The sequence below is a fragment of the Eretmochelys imbricata genome, chromosome 2, assembly GCF_965152235.1.
Source record: "Eretmochelys imbricata isolate rEreImb1 chromosome 2, rEreImb1.hap1, whole genome shotgun sequence".
In the NCBI taxonomy this organism is placed as follows: Eukaryota; Metazoa; Chordata; order Testudines; family Cheloniidae; genus Eretmochelys; species Eretmochelys imbricata.
In genome coordinates, this window is record NC_135573.1 from 75,823,470 (window position 1) to 75,845,100 (window position 21,631).

At 42.3% G+C, this 21,631-nt stretch overlaps 1 protein-coding gene across 1 annotated transcript in view; it reads left to right on the forward strand.

Annotated features, from left to right (window-relative positions):
* The first annotated feature begins 1,298 nt into the window (after positions 1-1,298).
* The window catches only part of KLHL14 (kelch like family member 14), a 73,532-nt gene continuing 53,199 nt past the window's right edge, over positions 1,299-21,631 (forward strand). Inside the window, exons 1-2 of the mRNA XM_077809024.1 lie at positions 1,299-2,227; positions 17,390-17,511. Of these exons, the coding sequence (XP_077665150.1) occupies positions 1,299-2,227; positions 17,390-17,511 (1,051 nt within the window). The remainder of the gene's footprint in view (positions 2,228-17,389; positions 17,512-21,631) is intronic.

Consider the following 21,631-nt stretch of genomic DNA (forward strand, 5'->3'; position numbering starts at 1 on the left):
GGCGGGGGAGAAATGACCGGGTCCACTTAAAGGGAGAGGCTCGTGGAGATTTCTTAAACCCATGCTGGAAAGGCAAAGGGGGGGGGCGGTGTTCAGCCGGAGCGGGGCAGGGAAAGTGGCTCGGGCGACCTCTTCCTCCCCCCCCAGTAAATAGGGGAAAATATAAGGAAAGCAGGTTTCAGAGTGAGGAGTGAGCGGCCGCGCTGCAATGGAAGGAGCCGGGCCCGGGAGGGTCCCGCCGAGGAGCGGGAAGAGCAGTGGCGGGCTCGGCTCTCGCGGAGGCGGGATGCGGCCAGCCCCGGTCCCCGTCTCTCCAGCCCGCGAAGGTGCCGTATCAGGGTCCCACTCGGCGCTTGAGCCCCGGCCCCAGGCGGCGCCTCCCGGCGCAGCGGGGTGTCTCCGGGAGTGGCGGGGCAGATGCCAGCGGCTCCCCCCGGGCTCCCCCCCAACTTGAACTTCCCACAGTTCGCGGAGTTAAAAAGCGGCGGCGCCTCCTGCCCAGAGGCGAAGAAACCGGAGGGCAGGACAAGCCCAGGCTCCCCCCGCCCCCGCCAATCCTCCTCCGCCTGCCCAGCGCCGGGCTGCCAACTCGCGCCAAGCCGCGCAAGTGGAGCGGCGGGAGCGCGGGGCAGCGCCGGCCCCCGGGCCACAGACACGCGCGCGCGCGCGGGCTGCAGCGGGGCTAAGCGGAGCCCGGCGCTATAGAGCCGCGAGCAGCAGGAGGGAGGGAGAGCAACAGGCTGGGCAGGGGGCCGCCGAGGCTGTATTGCCGCGCTGGGCTGACGCGGGGGGAAGGGTTTTTTCTCAGCCAGCCCGTGGCTAGTTTCTCGGGGCATCGCAGAGTTTTCACATTTGAAAACAGCCCCCAACTCCTCGCTCCTCCCCTGGAAACAAGCACGATTTGCAAACTGTGTGTGTGGCGCGGGGGTGGGGGGGGTCCCCAAGCCGCGCGCCTCCCTGCCCTTCTGCTTCCCTCTGCTCCCTAGTTACACGAGCCCTGCGCATGGAGGACAAAGCCCCCGCGCCAGGCACCGGCCCCAGGAGCTTGTGCAGGCTCCAGCTCCCAGATGCACCCCGCGCCAGCTTGCTGCTGCTGTGCATGGCTTTAGGGCCCTTGCTCTGGGGAGGGGGCGGCTGAGTGGAGTGGCTCTTGCGTTGCAAACATGCACATCTAGCAATGATGAGTGCTCCAGGCCTGCTGTAAAGCTCTGTGTTTATTGTTGTCCCCTTCCCTTCCCCTGCCCCCTTTGCCCAGCTTGGAGGAGGGTTTAAAGGCAGGTGCGTTGAGGCTGCTCGCCATGTCCAGATCCGGGGACAGGACCTCCACCTTCGACCCCAGCCACAGCGACAACCTGCTGCATGGCCTCAACCTGCTGTGGAGGAAGCAGCTCTTCTGCGACGTGACCCTGACGGCCCAGGGCCAGCAGTTCCACTGCCACAAGGCCGTGCTGGCCTCCTGCTCCCAGTACTTCCGATCCCTCTTCTCCAGCAGCGGCGGTGGCGGCCACCCCCAACCCCTGGCGCTGGGGCCGGGCGCACAGGACGGGCTGGGCCTGGGGGCACCCCCCAAGGAGCAGCAGCAGGAGGAGCCGGGCACCCCTTCTTCCTCCCCCGAGGACAAGCTGCTGGCCAGTCCCAGAGCCATCAACAACCTGGTGTTGCAAGGCTGCTCGTCCATCGGGCTGCGCCTGGTGCTGGAGTACCTGTACACGGCCAACGTGACCCTGTCCCTCGACACGGTGGAGGAGGTGCTGTCGGTCAGCAAGATCCTGCACATCCCGCAGGTCACCAAGCTGTGCGTGCAGTTCCTCAACGACCAGATCTCGGTGCAGAACTACAAGCAGGTGTGCAAGATCGCCGCCCTGCACGGCCTGGAGGAGACCAAGAAGCTGGCCAACAAGTACCTGGTGGAGGACGTGCTGCTGCTCAACTTCGAGGAGATGCGCGCCCTGCTCGACTCGCTGCCTCCCCCTGTGGAATCGGAGCTGGCGCTCTTCCAAATGTCCGTGCTCTGGCTGGAGCACGACCGGGAGACCCGCATGCAATACGCCCCGGACCTCATGAAGCGGCTCCGTTTCGCCCTCATTCCGGCCCCGGAGCTGGTGGAGCGGGTCCAGTCCGTGGATTTCATGCGCACCGATCCCGTCTGCCAGAAGCTGCTGCTGGACGCCATGAACTACCACCTGATGCCCTTCAGGCAGCACTGCAGGCAGAGCCTGGCCAGCAGGTAAGGAAGGGGGAGCTGGGGAAGCTGAATGGAGGACAGTGGCTGGCAGGTGGGAGGGGGTGTTTCAGCCACGAACTTAGTGGTTTTCAGTAAATGCCTGGAGGGGTAAAAGTTGAGTTCAACCTGAAAAGATCCAACAAAGGAAGAGAGGTGGGGTGAGGTGGGGTGAGGGGCATGCAGCGGGGAGGAGGGAGCCCCCTCTAGCACACCCACACACTGAGCTGGGGGCGGGGGGCAGACACAGCCACAGGTATCGGATATAAAACCCACAAGCGCATTAGAAAAATGCCAAGTGTGTTACACCCGAAAGGAACAAAAACGTGGGTAGTGTTGTTGACCCATTAGTTATGATCTGTGCGGTCAGTTTGATATGGAGTGATTGTGCTGTGCAACTAACGTTTCTAGAAGGTTTTGCTATAGCCCTAGCTAGCTGTACCTCTTTGTAATATTTTAACCTACCTTCGACTCCGGAAAAGGACTTTTGATTAATGAAGTGTCACATGTCTTCAGTGTCATCTTGTTTAGTACAAACCAGACAAAGATGGACATGAACGATTGCGGTGCTACCCTTTTCCCCCAGCCCTGCCAAACAAACTTTGTTTTGTTCCCTCCCCTTTTCTCAGTGATCAGAGAAGTTGCTTTGATGCCGAAGTTGATGCTGATCTGTCTAATATCTGAGAGCAAAATGCTTCTGTCTTTTAAAATCTCTCCATTCATTTATGAAGCTAGGACACGTCTGACGGGAAACTGACTAGGGTAAAGAGAGGGAGGGGTAATTTCTCACTGCATACCACTGTCAGTACTGGGTGGTTGGAAATACAGCAAAGTGGAAAAGATACTATGCTGTTTTCCAGACACTACAACACCGTATAGTTTGGGATTTACAAAACTATTTTTAGAGGTGTGTATTGCAAACAGGATTATGATTTAGTAGCTGCCTCTTAAAATATAATGTGGGAAGAAGACTGTATGGGCAAACAGCCATGATTTACTAGCATCGGTTTTAAATCCTATTATGAGCTCCCAGGGCTGTTTGCATTAGGAGTTAGTATCTTGTCAGCTTCCCATCTTTCTATTGTGGTAATCACCACAACTCCATAAGATATCACGCCTAATCCATAGCCTTAAAGTGTAAACGTTAGATTTGACTGTGCATGTAAAGATTCATAACTTGAGAACTTCTTGTAATTATTATAGGCCATTTCCCCCCAATTCTGTCTCTTTAAAGAAGGGGATGCATCTTCAGTACAATACATTTTAAACTATAATACATATATTTAAATCCCATTAATTGATTTTTGTAAGAAGAATTGCAGTTATACTTGTTCTGATATTATTGATGTTCAGATAAATTCCATATTATGCATCAAAACTTGTGACTTCATAATGTTTATATCTATGACATCTCAGTTATTTTCATGTTAATGAGGTAATGAATCGTGATGTAAAAGACTGACAATGTGAGGTTAGTGTCAGGAGGTGAAAGCATTCCATATAGTTTAATGAGTAGTTAGTAAATAGAAACTAAATTAAAAGGATATTTGAGGGGTTTAATTTTTCTTCCCTTACATGTATACTTCATTTTGTTCAAAAAATTGAATGATATAAAGCAAATACGGTGACACAGTATTACAAAAATCAAAGCATGTTTAGAAGATTTTGCTCTGCATTTTAACTATTATTAATATTAAGTGGGCTATTATTAATACCTGGTATTCATAGGAAAGAGTGTTATAATATTAAGATTTTAAATGACATGATATTTTACTGTTAATGCAGACTATTTTTTGAAAATCTAATTTTAGTATGTACCCAAATGATTTAGCTTTAGAAATACTACAAGTGCCTTCTTTTATTATCTCTGTTTGTCTGTTTTAGGGATTTTTTGCACCCATCACCAAAGTATCTAAATGATTCCCATTGGTAAATATTGGAATAAAAAAAGAATACAAACACTTGTAGCAAAAATTATTTCTGGTAAATATCCTTAGATTTCAACATTCAGAACAGTTGACTTTCAAAATGCAAAATCCACTACCTGTTTCAGTCTAGATTCCACACACAACCCTGGGGCATGCTGGGGCTCATGTCCTGGTGGATTGCTGAGATACCAGGCTGTTTGGTTCAGTGAAGATACCTTCCAGCTTCACTGGTCCATATCATTTGAAGGATATGTAGTGGTGTTCTGACCACTGACTGCTTACAAGTGTCATGGATGCTGTAAGAATCAGATACTCCTGGTGCTGGAAGCGGTCTTTTACTTAAAGCAGGAAAGTACATAAAGGATTGTACTTAACAGACTTAAATTGGCTCCTAAATGGCAGTCGTTTAATTGGCTAAGAGAGACTATGAAAATCATTTTTTTTATTTAGAATAGGTCTGGGTATTGTTGATAATATTCCAGACATCCTTATATTAACTTTAAAAGGTGAATAACACACTGTCACATTCTCAACTTTAACATATGTTTAGAAACAGTATTGTAACTAGCTTCTGTTTTGTTTTGAGAATCACAAGTGGTATGTCTAAAACATTTTAAATCTAATTTTACAAACATACATACAACCTTTCATGAAGTGTTAAATATTAAAGTACCAAAACAAACTAGGATACAGAATGCATTTTGTGTATTTTCATATTTGGGACTGGATTGCAGAGCACAGAATTGATAATGCTCAGTCAAGATCCATTGTTGTGTCTTGATGATCTTAAGGTCACCTCATTGTTCCATCAGATTGTACTGATCCACACATGCCTTTAAAAATCCAGATCCCTCTCTCTTAGCTATACTGGCTCTCAAGTTCTGACAAGAGTGAAAACTTATCTACTTACTTTACTGACTAAATATGACTCAGAATACATACAAAGCACTGGTCTATTGCATAAGAAGTACTATTGTACCTAGTGAAATGAAAGAAATAAACAAGGACAAACTTATACACCTATCCAGACAAGCTTTTGCTGTCTGCTAGATATAGTTTTGCTAAAACTATGATATCTGATAGGCTTAACATTCAGTGAACATGTTATTTTTAAGAAAAAAGATATGGCAACATTTTCTGGAATTATGAATTTGAAAAATAATATCTAAAAATTACTGAACAGTAAAATAAATGGATGGAAAAAAATATTTGTAGGATTGTCAAAGTTCACTATGGTTTCCTGGGAGCAATAATAATCTTAATAGATTAGAACTTCAAAAAAAATGATAACAAAGGTTATTCAAAAAGGATTCATGGGTCTTTAAGAGATAAGTTACTCCCTATGTACACTAAAGTTTTTAATTACTGAGAAGTAAACAGCACAGTGACATAGACATCTGCTTGGTAAGCATAGAAGAAATCGGGAAGATCCCACACACACTAAAAATTCACCTGATAACTTTCTTCCTTACTTAAAACAACACCTTTGTCTCTAATGTACTACTTGAAAATTATAGCACACAACTACTTTGGGATTTGACCTAGTCACATTTCTTAAATTCTCACCAAGTAGAAAGAGTAAATGTCAGAAAGCTTAACATATGGTTGTTTTGCTTTCAAAAGTAACTACATAAAAATGGTACCATCTTACTTAATAGAGCTGTCCCTTGAATGTATTCTGAGTCATATCTATTTACTTTACTGCCTAAAATAAGTTTTCACTCTTTTCGGCACTGCAGAGCCAATATAGCTATGGAAAAGGGAACGGGGTTTTATTCTGGCTCATGCAGAAGGAACAGAATTATTTACTGAGTTCCAAATGCAAAATCTGTATTGTTGCAGATGCATGAACTAGAAAGAGTCCAGTTTGACATTCATGTTGGATTTTCAGGAGTCTCAGTTAGTAAAAGAAAACAGATTTCCACCTATAAACCAAGCAGATTCTTTCTGGAAGCCACAGAGACAATAAAGATGGAACCTCCCATAATGACTTTTTTCCAAAGTTACCTTTCAGACTACAACTAAACTGTAATTTTAAAGAAAGTTTAAGAGTAATATTCCCATTAAACACTGTGGTATGCTAGAGGCTTGATCCTGCAAGGTGCTGAATAATCAGGCTGTGATTCAGCAGAGCACTTAAGCACATGCTTAACTTTATTCTGATATCCCTTTTACTGATTTTGTGCTGGTCACTTCTCTGACTTCTTTGCTCCTGATGTAGGCCCTGGTTCAGGCAGGTACTTAAGGGGAAAAATTAGTGGGTGCTCTGCACCCACCAGCAGCCAAGGCTTGAGGCAGCCAATCAGGGCCTAGCTGGGCCAGTATAAGAAGGGCTTCTAGGGAGTAGTTGGGTAAGTCTCACTCCAGCCTTGGAGTGGGGAGTATGTAGCTGCCTGGGAGCAGAGCAGAGCTCTGGCCTGGTGAGTCCCCAGGCTGAGGCCTTGCTGAAGGCCAAAGGAGGTACTGGGGCTGCAGGGAGACAGCTGGGCCAAGAAGGGCAGCAAGTCCAACCCCCTTGCTGGTGATGAGTGGCCATTACAAACTTTAGTCTGCCTCAGAGAAAGGGGGCTAGATGATGACTGGCAGTAGCCACTGAGGCAAGGTGGATATAGGGGTTTGGAGTTCCCCTGGAAGGGGAGACCCAGAGTGTGGGGGTACTGGTGTAGGCAGCACCCCAAGGAAAGGGGCACTGGGGTCTGGGATGGACACAGGGCCTGAGGCAGGAGAGACACTGGCCAGGAGGAGGCACTCCAAGTGCTGGAATTGAGTTAATTCTTGGACAACCAGCAGGAGGCACCACAGCGGTGAGTGCTCTATGGGCTACAGACCCGCTCACAAACTTTGGGGATTCCTAGGAGATCCACCTGAGCATTCAATGAGACCTTCTCCCCACAGTGGCCCACTCCTTCAGAACACTGCTGTAACTGCAGTTGCCCCAGAAATTCACCTAAAGGAGGAGCCCCATCAGTAAGGAGGCTTCATGGAACAAGCAGAGGCAGGCTGTATTATCTTTTACATGTTAGTACTATGGAGCCAGAGGGAGGAGGCTATGCATGTCTCCCAGTTGTACTGGTGTTCTGAGTGGGAATCCCCCCGAAATCCATTCTTCTGCTGCCCTTTCCCCAACATGCATCCCAATCCCATGGAGGGTAGAGGTAAGGATGGCTGAAGGAGGATAGCCTCATGCACGTGTTTCCTCCTGCACATGGATCTTGAAGGCAGAGAAGTTCCTCAAGGAAGGAAGGAGAACTCTGAAATTCTGAATCTGTAATTATTGGCTATTGTAAATGAAAAGTCTGCCTCAGTAGAATCATTCAACTCCATATTCAAGAGTGATAACCAGCCTGGATATTTGTGAGGAAAAGCTGAAGATAGAAAATAAAATCAACATCTAATGTTTTTTTCCCCAAGAAAGAGATCTGAGTTCTGTAAAACACACATTGAGGGAAAATCCCAGTAAAAATAAGATCACTATTTGATAGTTCAGATAAGTCTTAGAAAATGGAGTGAAGTCCCTCTCTATCCCAAAAAGTGAATGCAGCTTCATCCCTGACAAAAGTCATGATTATTCTTGCACAGCAAGATATTCTCCCAAAAGAAGAAACACATGGGAAGTTAGAGGGGCCCCTTAGGAGAAATTTTGGGCTGGAGTCCACTGTAGAGCTGGTTGGGAATTTTTCAGCAAAATGTTTTTTCTCTGGAAAATGCTAACTTGTTGAAACCAAAACTTTTTGCAGGAGTGGGTTAGTTTCAATTAATTTCTTCACTCATAAATCCACTCTATTTAAGGCAACTTCACTTAAAATCAGAATTTATCAAAACAAAATATTTTGATATTCTCTAAACAAAGATTTCAAAAAGATCAAAATGAAATGTTTCAATTGACCTGAACTGATTTTTTTATTATTATATTATTTATTTATAACTAACTTTATAATTTATTATTATAAAACTAATAACTAATAATAATTTATTATTTATAACTCACTAAAAAATTTCGAGTTTGACTTTTTGTCCATATTCAGGGTGGGAACAATCTTGAAATCTGTCTGGTAAGCCATTTCCCATCTAGCTCTACTCACCACTGGCTTTGCCCATCCAGCTCCTTCTTACATCCACCACTGGCTTTGCCCATCCAGCTCCTGTAACAAAATAAAATATATAGAAGTTTCAAAGGACAGGAAGTTAAAATCTATCATCCAAAATACTTCTTGGCATCATTTTTCGTAGCTGAGATAATCACTGGATCCTGTAACTTCCCTTAAGGACCATAGCACCCAGTATTGTCGCTAGTAGATATCTCTTGCTGTGTCCTTGGAAGGCAGACAGCCAACTTTGAAGAAATATTATCACCTGCCAAGTTTGAAAGAAGCAGACTGTTCAGGGAGAAGCTGGGAAAAGTAGAAGCTGATGCAGCAGACAAAAAAATATAAATAAATAAAAATGTCTTTCCTTCAGAAACCTGAGAGGAAAAGTAGATAACTAACCTTAAAGGAACAGACAGCTCTTTTAGAGCTCCTGTGGGACTCAGGGAGAAATTTTAGAAAGAGCTCAGGATACAAGAGAAACACGTTTAGGATCAGAGGCAATGGAGGAGACAAATCAAGCCAAGATCACTTCTACTCAGATAACAGCAGTAATTCTCATTTCCTAAGACCAGCTTCCTAATGAAAAGGAACCATAGATAGCAAGAAAGAATAAATTGAGGTAGAGTACCCCAACAGCCACATACTGTTATGAATCAGGCTGTAGTCAGTCTTACTTAATGGTCAGGGCAGGAGATTGGCCTAGTGGAGCAGAGGTGACGAAGTCTAGTGGCAAGAGCCCAAATCAGGAGCCGAGATACCAAGTCCAGGTAGTGAACCATTGTCAAGAGCTAGGAATCAGTAGTCAAGCATCAGAACCAGATTATTAGCTGGAGCAGGTGCAGGAGCAGGAATCTGGAACTCTGAGCCAGGGGGAGAAAACCAGGGGTGGATCTAGGAACACAGAGCAAGAGGCAGGAGCAGGGAAGGAGCTGAGAGTAGGGAGCAAGACCAGAAAAATGGCTGCAGGCATGGAACACTATTAAGCAGCCAGGGACCCTCCCCTGCTGCAGGGTTTAAGGGTGTGTCTGAAGGCAATGAGCTGGGTCTGGGTTCAGCTGTGGGGACCCTGACACATACTTCCAACATTGTAATCAAGCAAAGGCCCATATCATCAGGAAACTTAATAACATTCATAGATCTTTTAAAGGTCTACATGCCAATAAGACTGGCACGGAAGGTTTCTATTATTCACTTACTAAGCTAAACATTGTGAGTATAAGTTTCTTCCACTGAGATCAGATTGAGTTCCTCAGGGATTCATTGGGTTGTTAGTAGACACGGTTGCAAAGCTCAGGTCTCAGTGAATTTACAGATACTGGTGCTTGGATGACTTTCTAGTGTGGATATAATCATAGGAGTATAGGAGCAAGTATAGGAAGTGACTAACTCAGCAGCCACAGAAATACAGAAACATGGATTCATAATACATTTCCACAAAAAGAAGCTGGTTTCAACATAGTCATTGACACAAGATGAGAGATGCCTTTGACAGAGAAAAGATTCAAGAAGATAAGTTTGGCTGGCCATTCACAATGGAACACGGGCAAAGAAAGCATATATTAGTGTCTGTCTCAAGCTACAAGGAACAGTGATTTCAGGTACTGATATAACAACCTTGGCAAGATTCCATATGCGATAACTACAAAGATTCTTTATGAAGAGCTGGTACCAATCTCTAGTCAACATGAATAATAAGCTAGTAATGCAAGGAGACAATGATGAAAAGGTCATTATTGGATGTTCCTCTGACACAAACAGTAATAATGGAGGCCAACCTTCAAGGACAGCAGCCCATACTTAGTTCATATAACAACACAGGGGATCTAGCCGCCAAATGAGAAGATATTCAATCTGAGTGTCCTGGAACTAAGAACAGAGAAGCCTGCTATCTTAACTTTTCAGAATCAACTCAGAAACCATCACAAGTTAGTAACAACATGAAACCAAGCAGTGATTGCATTAGTAAAAAAGTCTGAAAGGTATTCAGAACTCCGGGTCACCTCAGGAATCATTAGTCTTAATAGACTGGGTGGAAATTCCATATTGACAATCATATAGGAAATGTACATAAAAGGAAACAAACATTATAAAAAAGCATACTGGTTAGCAGGCAACCTCATCAACAGTGCTTTAATCATGAAATCTTCAATCATATTTCTCATTGATACAGTCAACCTCAAGTTAGACTTCTGCTTCCAAGGTCAATCACAAGACAAAGATTAAATTTTTTTTTCTAGGAATGAGTATCTTATCTCTTATTTATTTATGAAGTACTTATCCAGTGCTCTGTGTGCTGGACAAAAATGAAATCATTTCAATAGATCAAGAGGATCACAAACAGACATCAGTCCCCACAACAGTTCACTCCCCCAGCTTGTTGTTCTTAACTGCCCCCAACCTCTACCCAATGTCATACACCATTTCCTGTCCCAGATCCCCAAGCCCTCAAATAATCTGCAGGTCAATCCCCAATCAACCCTTCCTCTCCCAAGGAAATGAATGGCGAAAAGGTTATTTCTTGGAGTCATCAAATGCAGGCTTAGACAGATGTAGCTATTAATTCTACTACAATATATGCGGTATATTGTCTCTGGGTACTCTGCTAAGCAGGCCTATACAGAGAATAAAATCAGAAAGAATATCTACCATCTTCATGGCATCAAACTGAATGAGAAGACTCTGTTTCTTAGACTCAGTGATGACATCAGTGGGACCACCATTCAGTTCCTCATAGATGCCTCCTCCTAAGGAAAGGAATATGTTGGAAAAAAAAATTGTTCTAACCAAATCATTTATGGGATATTGTTGTGTAAGGAACCTATAGAGCACACTTCAGGATTTGACTAAAATTCATATATTGGAATTGAGACAAGAACTGTGACCCTAAGAAAAAAATATTCCCCACATCCCAGACTTCCTACAGAAGGGCGTGCCCTTAGGGCACACTTTGAGTACTCTAAAAGTTTAGACCCTTGCTCTGCCAGTTGAAGAAGAGCTCTGTGTAGCTCCAAAGCTTGTCTATCTTACCGACAGAAGTTGGTCCAGTAAAAGATATTACCTCGCCCACCTTGTCTCTCAGTTATGTTAGGGTCAGATAAAAGATCCTAGATACATATACATCGCCAATTAGTTTCTGAATCTAATAAAGCCTATCAATAAAATTGTGTCCAAATCGAAACTTAAATTTGGTGTTCCAAACCGTCAGTAAGCCCACATTTGAACCTCTGTATTCTGGTATCTTCTGTCTGTTAAATGAATGTTTCTAGTCATGTTTACCTGTGAAATGAGAGGGTCAGCACGGGGTATGTTAGCCTTAGAAGACCTTATATTGCATTCCCACAGCATTAAGGTAGTTCTTAAAACATCCCCGCCACTTATGTCCAATGTCAATTCACCAGCCACAAGAGACTGTCTTCCCAAATTTCAGCCCTAAACCGGAGCATGAAAAAGGAAAGCTGTGGTGTAAATGTGCTGTGAAAAGAGTTCTCAAAATGCCCATAAAGAGTAAAAAAGAGATGGATGAAGCCTCTGAACTTATTTCGGTTTTGTATCTAAACTGCAAAAGACAAAAAGCATCAAAGTAAACAATCTTCAGATGGCTCATATCTTGCATTAAAAGAGGCTGTATAGAACTTGGCAAGGTGGTTCTTTAGGGATTTATAGCAAATTCTGCAAGACCAATACCCTCATCCAAGAGGATGGCCACAGCAGCAGAAGAAATTTGCAGTGCAGCAATCTGATTCTCTGTTCGGACTTTTGTTAGGCACTATGAACTGGACACTGTTCCATTCAGATGCATCTTTTGGGAAAAAGGTTTTCCAAGAACTGTCATGGACACAGTGGGCCAAACTAAACCCTGGTGTGACTTCATTTAAACTAATGGACTAATAACACATGGGCTGAATGAGGCTGTATTTTTAACTTTTAGGTCAAATCTGAGCCTTAAAACAATTATTTGTTTATACTGGTAACTAACCCAGCTCATTCTGCCAGTATCATTTCTTAGAACTCTTACTATTTATTATTTTGAACAGTGCTAGGTTGGCCTATATAGGCCCCATTCAGAAAAGCACATAATTGACTTCAATGGCATTTAAACATGTGCAAAAAGGTGATCGTGGCTTACTGAACTGGGGGTCACATTTTTTAGCTACTAATTTCTGTTCTTTGATTGACATAACCACCAATCTGGATCCCCCCTAAACTGCATTTTTCTTAATTACTTTTAATAGCATATACAATATGTGTAAAGAGTTAAGATTGATATTTCTGGATTTTATTCCAATCTATTCTTTAAACATTAATATGATGTTTTCATATTCAGTTTGGAATCTTTCAGAACTGGAATAGGTGGGGTTTTCCTTCCTTCCCCAACAGAGAGACTTCTGAACTGCTATGAGTAGCTACAGAGATGAGGAAAGCCCAGCAGGGGGTGGTTAATCAGAAAAAATTAAATCAGCAAGGAAGATATTTTCCCTGGTATTGTTTTACTTTAACATGGGGATGGCAGGACTGCATACTTTCTTTGGATGGGGACTTTGTGTCAGGACTTCTGAGTTCTGTGCCTGTCTCTACCACTGCATAATGATGAGCAAGTCATTTAGACTATATCTATTTTACACACCACTGGCAGGGCAGCATGTAGGATATGTGAAACTTCATGCTGTTGTGAAAAGCAAGAAGCGTCCACAATGCGGTGGATAGCTACACGTGTCAGTGAAATACTCAGGCAGCAGGGAAAGGCTTCAGTAGCTTCCTGCTGGCAAAATCTATCACTGCAGCAAGGAAATGGTCTGGCAGGGAGGAGGCACTGGGGAAACCCCCCTGCCAAAGCTTTTCACTGCTGCCAGAGTCTTTACCTGCAGCAAGGAAAGGCTCAGTAGCAGGGAGCTACCTGAGCCTTTTTCCCTGCCTTCCTCCTGCCACAGTCTTTCCCTATTGGTGAAGTCTGTTCCTGTGGAGGGGAAAGGTTCTAGCAGCAAGGAGGCAGCAGGACACTACACTGCTAAAAATAGCAGTGTAGATGGGAAGGTATGGCTTAGTTGAGCCATGAAGGGTATGTACTCATGTGCATATCCACACCCATCAGGCGTGTCTTGGTTGTACTCGCCTAAGTTGTGTGACACCAGCTCCACTGCAGTTATACCTGTGCTAGGGTGGCTACTGAACACGCCGCCAAAAGAAGAATGCCGTGTAGGCATGCCTTTCGGCTAAAATTTTCAACCTGTGAACGTAAAGTTAGCTTAGACTACTAAATCAGTGGCCAGGTTTTCAGAGATGCTGAGCACTTACAGCTTCCTTTGACGTCAGTAGGAGTTACGGGAATTCAGCATCTTTGAAAATCAGTCCACTCATATAGGTGTTTAAAGATATAGGTTTTTGTGCCTGACTTGAGACATCCAAGTTTTAAAATTTTGGCCTTAAAATATTTTTGCTAGACTTTACACACCCTGAAATAGGTAAAATAAATTCCACATGGCTTGGGGTTCGGTGAGTCTTAATTAAGGTTTATTAATTTTTTTGAGATTTTCATATAGAAGCAGCCATCTCTGTGAAAATAATAATAATAATAATTAACAGGAGTATGTGTCTGCATTGGGTAGAATAGACCCCGTGGAGCCTGGGTATCAAAAAACTGTTTACAGGAAAAGTTACTTAGAGTAGCATATATCAGCTTTTAATACTACACAAGCATGCCTGCTATGGTCAACAACATTTCAACGGCCCCAGGTTGGGATCTACTAGTATTAACTAAGTATCAGCAAATATAAATAGCCATATGAGTGTGAATGTGAATCACATCCTATTAATATGTCATGTGACATACAATACTATGAAATATAGACTATAAAAAGAAAGTTTCAGTTGCAACCTGAAGTGTTTCAGATGATAATTGCATATTATCAAAATAACAAATCAGTAGCAATGTAATAGGGAAAATATCTCTCTTAGGGTTCTGCTAGCAATCACATGAGCTTTAGACTCTGCTTTTATCTTCCTGTTTTTATTTAATTACATTAATGTTTGAAAATAGGTTACTGCCTATGAACAGTGAGATGTTTCACGTCTCATGTGCGTGTAGGTTAACATTCTGCTGTAGTACTGTTACTGGATGTAATATCAAACACGGTTAAAGTATGATCCAGTAAATAAAAATACATATTTCAAAACCTAGACTAGATGCATTTACTCCAAAGATAAGAAAAGCACCTTTGGATCTAGTCTACCAAGCCAATAAAGTATGCTTTATAAAGAAATATCGACACTTGTATTTACCCAATACATTGGAATGTTTCTGAACATAAATCAATTAAATAGTGCACGTTTTAGATAAAAAACATAGTAATTATCTGAAAGATCCAGATGCTTTTCCTCAAAAAGATCCTGGCTACTGAATTCATACGAACTTTTATAAAGCTATTCTTATTTACCTCATTGACTAAAACATTTTAAAAAAACATTTCTTTTATAGATGTGTCACTCCCTCTTCAGGATACTGTAAATATACAAGTTGGGTTTTGTTTAAATAAAATTGAGGGTGGATTGCATGGTGCCAAAGTCTTGAAATTCAAAGTTAAGTCTGACATATTCTGTGATTCTGTGATTTCATTTTGCACCTTAGCCATTAAGCCTTATTTGTTCATTGGATTTTCACCACGCTTTGAGAAAGGAGTTTATTAGATGAAAGTTGAAAACTGAAATATGTTCCTTTATCAACTAGATCTTACAAGAGCATTCAAATTTTTATAATACAAGTAGAATTGATCGTGAGAGAACTATAACATATAACACAAGAGGGTTGGAATAAACAATTTATTCTCTATCATTAGGGATGATCATGCATAACTAACTTATGTCTCCAGTTTTCTGTGCCACTAGTTACATGTGCAGTCACAAAAAAAAAGAGTTTAGCATTCTCTTATGTTGCATATTTTCTGTCTACCATACTTTCATTAAATATCTTTCTTTGGAAGAACTGAATATCTCAGGGAATTAGTAATATATATGGAAGCTTTGACAGCTAAGTCATAGTTTGAATCCGGTCCATTCTGGCAATGACTGTGAGCCAACTTCTGATCTTACTTACATATGGAGTCTAGCAGACTGGTAACAACCATCATCTGACAATAAATAGAAGTTTTGGCGCATAGGCCAAAGACTGAATCGTCAGGAAGACGGAATGACTCCCTCCAAATCAGGGTTCAGGCACATTGGTAAGACAGTGGAGAATCTTGCTCTGTCACTGTCCCTGCTATATAAATTCTGTACATAAAATGAGGGTTTCCATTTCCTAAGCTGTCAGTTCGGCAATTTACAAAAGCCTTAGCTTTATTTATTCTGAAATTAATTTATCTGTTATAGCATCCCCTATCTGTCTTTCTGATGTTGTTGTATTTCCCAAATATCTAGAACTATAATTGTACTCTGTGTAGCAACATATCACAGTACCATCCGAAAGGTTTGATTCGTAACCTTAAAGTAGATGGAATCTCCCATTGTACATTCTCTCTCTGATTAAGATCAGGTGGGATAGCACATATCTAAAGGCAACGAATATTGAAAGAAAATCAAAACTTGCTAGAGTTTATTGTGCACAAATTTTAAATAGGGTGCAGTATGAACATAAGTGTAAATTAGTCTCTCAGACAATCACAGTCTTGCCAAATATTAATGTAAACTGTATTTTAAAAAAATAGTCTATGGACATCAGTGATAAGGCTCCCTCTACTGGAGTGTATTACTGATAATGGGGTTTCTGTGCAGAGAGTTCACCCTGTTGTTGTGAGTACAAAATTTAGTGATAATGGAGCTTGATTAATGGAGTTCTCTGGCTTTCCTTGCAAGAAATGTTCATTAAAAATATCTAAATTAGTGCCAATAACACCATTCTACTCAACAAAGCACTGGTGTATAGCAAGGGTGTATTATGGCAAACATGCTGTCCCTTATGGACAATAAATAGTATGGATGTATTTTAAAATACTATATCACCATCATATATAGAATGAATTGTTATATCAGGGTTCTTTATCATTTTCAGGCTTAGGGTGACTGATAGTCACTTAACATATACTTGAATTTCTATTAAAGCATCAGGACTCATCTGGGGGTCTAGGACTTCCTTCCCCTCTTCACATACAATTGTGCTAAATCCATTAACATTGCAAAGAAATGTACGTTCATCAGGTATAGTGGTGGAGACCAGGGTGCATATAACCGCTTTTACTGCATATGAGACATTGCAGTCCTATTCTTAAGAACTGCCAAGCAGATTGGGAATCACGGTCACGGTTAATAGCAGCGAATTGCCAGTTCTTGATGGGTGGGTAGTCACTCCTTTCAGTGGTTGCCCCCTGGGGGAGAAGGTAGAAAAACAGAGAGAGGGAATTAGAGTGACTTTGCACAGTCGAGCAGGTTCATGCCGCTGGATCAGTAGCAAGCATTGGCAGGGCTCCACTCTGGGGAGGCTCACAACAACATCACAGTCTCATTTTTACCAATTGGTGTTGCTATAGCCAGTGGTGCACAGGGGGAGAGCAAAGAAAATGGGGGGATGGAGGGGAGGGAATGGGAAAGCAGGAGTCTGGGCTAAATTAAACAAACAAAAAAGTACTTGTAAGTTAGCGTTTAACCCATAACCGTTTGCCTGGTGCTACTAATTGTACTAAACTGTAGTACTGGAAGTTCAGTGTGTGATTAAAGAGTTGGCTCACAAACTCTCTGCATAACCTTAATTTTTTCAAGGTTCTTTGAGTGTAGAATGGCTTATAATAATGATTTTGACTAATACGATTTTTGACATGCAACTTTAATGCTTAACCTTAGTACAACTCCAGAGCATTTCATGTGTATTCAGCTGTAAAGAGTGATGATTTAAAGGGATAATATAAGAAAAAGGTCGTTCTAGAATGAACCTCTAACAAATTGCATAAAGGAAGCTGCTTATTCCATGAGTAGAGGGATATGCAGCTTTTCTGATCATTTTTCTGCTTGGTTCAAAAATTGTTGAGACATGATTGGGGAAAGAAATGCAAAAAATGAAATAGAAAACTGCAAGCAGTGAACATTCTTTTGATGGTTGTGATTTTGTTGCCACTAAAAATACTCTACAATAATATAGTTATTCATCTTTTCTCTTGTTTTGGGTGAAGAATTCGCTCCAATAAGAAAATGCTGTTATTAGTCGGAGGATTGCCTCCCGGACCTGACCGGCTACCCAGCAATTTGGTTCAGTATTATGATGATGAAAAGAAGACATGGAAAATACTGACAAGTAAGCGGTTTATTTTTTGTAGAGTTGTCTTGATGAATCTAAAACCATGGTTAATTAAATTAGACATTTTATTGATTTGTTTCCCTTCAGAGATTTGTTTATGTATCACAAGAGGTTTCACAATGGAGCAATAAATTGAGATTGCAGAAGATGCTAATTTTGTAATGGAATAGGCCTAAATTAAAACTGGCTTAAAATCATTCCTGTAAGTTTTTAAAGTAAACTTGCAAAGCTTTCATATCGCGACACATATAAGCTCGTATTTTTAAAAAATAATGTGAAGTTGGAGGCAATTTCTCAGATTCAGATCTCTGGCCTTTTAGAACACATTTTCTGTTGTGTTTTGCACTTTTGTTTCCCTCTTCAGCCTTTATGTCTTGTCCATTGTCATTAAAGGTAGTTTCCCCCATTGTCCTCTACATCCATTGCTTATAGCATATTAGTGGTATGTATCAGCTACAGTAAATAGTGCTTAGAGGCTTTATGTACAGAATTTTTCACCCCACAAGTGTTTGCCTTGAGCATTGAGATTTGGAACGTATTGTTATATTGGTTACAATTCCCAAACTAACTTGGTCATGGAATCAAATCAGGTTTCAGAGTAACAGCCCTGTTAGTCTGTGTTCACAAAAAGAAAAGGAGTACTTGTGGCACCTTAGAGACTAACCAATTTATTTGAGCATAAGCTTTCGTGAGCTACAGCTCACTTCATCGGATGCATACTGTGGAAACTGCAGAAGACATTATATACACAGAGACCATGAAACAATACCTCCTCCCACCCCACTCTCCTGCTGGTGATAGCTTATCTAAAGTGATCACTCTCCTTACAATGTGTATGATAATCAAGTTGGGCCATTTCCAGCACAAATCCAGGTTTTCTCACCCTCCGGCCCCCACACACAAACTCACTCTCCTGCTGGTAATAGCTCATCCAAAGTGACCACTCTCTTTACAATGTGTATGATAATCATGGTGGGCCATTTCCAGCACATATCCAGGTTTTCTCATCCACCCCCCCTTTTTTTTTTTCCAAAAACCACACACACAAACTCACTCTCCTGCTGGTAATAGCTTATCCAAAGTGACCATTCTCCTTACAATGTGTATGAAAATCAAGGTGGGCCATTTCCAGCACAAATCCAGGTTTTCTCACCCCCCACCCCCATGCACACACAAACTCACTCTCCTGCTGGTAATAGCTTATCCAAAGTGACCATTCTCCTTACAATGTGTATGAAAATCAAGGTGGGCCATTTCCAGCACAAATCCAGGTTTTCTCACCCCCCCCCCCAAACACACAAACTCACTCTCCTGCTGGTAATAGCTCATCCAAACTGACCACTCTCCTTACAATATGTATGATAATCAAGGTGGGCCATTTCCAGCATAAATTCAAGTTTAACCAGAACGTCTGCGGGGGGTAGGAAAAAACAAGGAGAAATAGACTACCTTGCATAATGGCTTAGCCACTCCCAGTCTCTATTTAAGCCTAAATTAATAGTATCCAATTTGCAAATGAATTCCAATTCAGCAGTTTCTCGCTGGAGTCTGGATTTGAAGGTTTTTTGTCTTAAGATAGCGACCTTCATGTCTGTAATTGCGTGACCAGAGAGATTGAAGGGTTCTCCTACTGGTTTATGAATGTTATAATTCTTGACATCTGATTTGTGTCCATTTATTCTTTTACGTAGAGACTGTCCAGTTTGACCAATGTACATGGCAGAGGGGCATTGCTGGCACATGATGGCATATATCACATTGGTGGATGTGCAGGTGAACGAGCCTCTGCTAGTGTGGCTGATGTTATTAGGCCCTGTGATGGTGTCCCCTGAATAGATATGTGGGCACAGTTGGCAACGGGCTTTGTTGCAAGGATAGGTTCCTGGGTTAGTGGTTCTGTTGTGTGGTATGTGGTTGCTGGTGAGTATTTGCTTCAGGTTGGGGGGCTGTCTGTAGGCAAGGACTGCCTGTCTCCCAAGATTTGTGAGAGTGTTGGGTCATCCTTCAGGATAGGTTGTAGATCCTTAATAATGCGTTGGAGGGGTTTTAGTTGAGGGCTGAAGGTGACGGCTAGTGGCGTTCTGTTATTTTCTTTGTTAGGCCTGTCCTGTAATAGGTGACTTCTGGGAACTCTTCTGGCTCTATCAATCTGTTTCTTCACTTCTGCAGGTGGGTATTGTAGTTGTAAGAATGCTTGAAAGAGATCTTGTAGGTGTTTGTCTCTGTCTGAGGGGTTGGAGCAAATGCAGTTGTATCGCAGAGCTTGGATGTAGACAATGGATCGTGTGGTGTGGTCAGGGTGAAAGCTGGAGGCATGTAGGTAGGAATAGCGGTCAGTAGGTTTCCGGTATAGGGTGGTGTTTATGTGACCATTGTTTATTAGCACTGTAGTGTCCAGGAAGTGGATCTCTTGTGTGGACTGGACCAGGCTGAGGTTGATGGTGGGATGGAAATTGTTGAAATCATGGTGGAATTCCTCAAGGACTTCTTTTCCATGGGTCCAGATGATGAAGATGTCATCAATATAGCGCAAGTAGAGTAGGGGCGTTAGGGGACGAGAGCTGAGGAAGCGTTGTTCTAAATCAGCCATAAAAATGTTGGCATACTGTGGGGCCATGCGGGTACCCATAGCAGTGCCGCTGATCTGAAGGTATACATTGTCCCCAAATGTAAAATAGTTATGGGTAAGGACAAAGTCACAAAGTTCAGCCACCAGGTTAGCTGTGACATTACTACAAGCTGTCAAGAACACTATCCCCGATAATGGATGGACTGAATGCATCCGATGAAGTGAGCTGTAGCTCACAAAAGCTTATGCTCAAATAAATTTGTTCGTCTCTAAGGTGCCACAAGTACTCCTTTTCTTTTTATAGGAATGAAATTTGACAGCTCATTATTTAAATGGATACTATCCATTAGTTTGGGGGGAAAATTGAACCATACTAACATTATATGTATGTTCCGGTAAAGAACATTGTTCAGATTCTAAATTAATTGGCCCCAGTTCACACACAATGTAATTGAAATGACTGAATTTGAGTTACGCCAAGGATGAATTTGGACTAGTATCTATTTTTAAAAAAAGTATCATTCTGAACTTCAAGAAGTTTTTAAAGAGTATTTTTGTGCATCTTACCAAAATAAAGCATATTCTTTCCATTGCCCTCTAGCAAGCAGTTATCTGAGGGCTTGTCTACATGGAGTAGCAGTGCGTACTCATGTGATCCACAATAACTGGTCTGTGTAGACCCTGCTGGTGTGAATTCAAAGTTCCCTAGTGCATGCTCGCCTAGTACTTTCTGAAATCTAGTTTGGTGAGAGCAACCAGACTGTAAAACAAAACTGGAGTTACACAGAGTGATTTGATTAGCAACACAGAGTGATCGGATTAGCAGAGTGATTGGATTACTACTGATGAGTTGTAACTCAGCTGTTGCATCCCCACTGCATTGCTAGCTCAAGCATCAGTCCCGTTTCCCCCCCCCCCCCCCATCCCCCAGCAACTGATCTACCTTGAGCTTTAAAGCACTACTTAACTTGAGGTAGAGATTTGTGTATGTGGACAGGTGTCAAATTAGGGGTAACACTCAAGTTATAACTCAAGCTAACTGTGCTGTGAAGACACGCCTTCTGTCATATTGGGGACACACACAAAAATCAATATTTGCACAGTGGAAACATTCAAATGCAACAGGGATATCTTCTTAGAACATATTACACATACCCCCTAAATAATGAAAGGTAACAATTTAAAACCCTTTTGAAAGGTTGAAATAGCCATTAAGCTGTTTAAAATTCTATAACTCACCACCAACACCACCATTACCTAGTTCACCACAAAGCAACACAGGAACCCAGGGAAACAAGGAAATGTGAGTAGAATTTTTTTCCAGTTCTCTCCATTAAAACACAAACTAACACTACAGAACAGTGGTACATAAACTTGAAGAGCAGGAGAGGAATATCACCAGTGAATGGATTTAGAGAGAATCAGAAAGTAATCACAGCACAGCACCCTGACATTGCATTGCAGTCATGGCGTTGCATCAGCATGTGTCGGGGTGTTTAGTTATCACAAGATAGTGCCAACCTATATTTGTTGCAGAAGTAGCAGGAG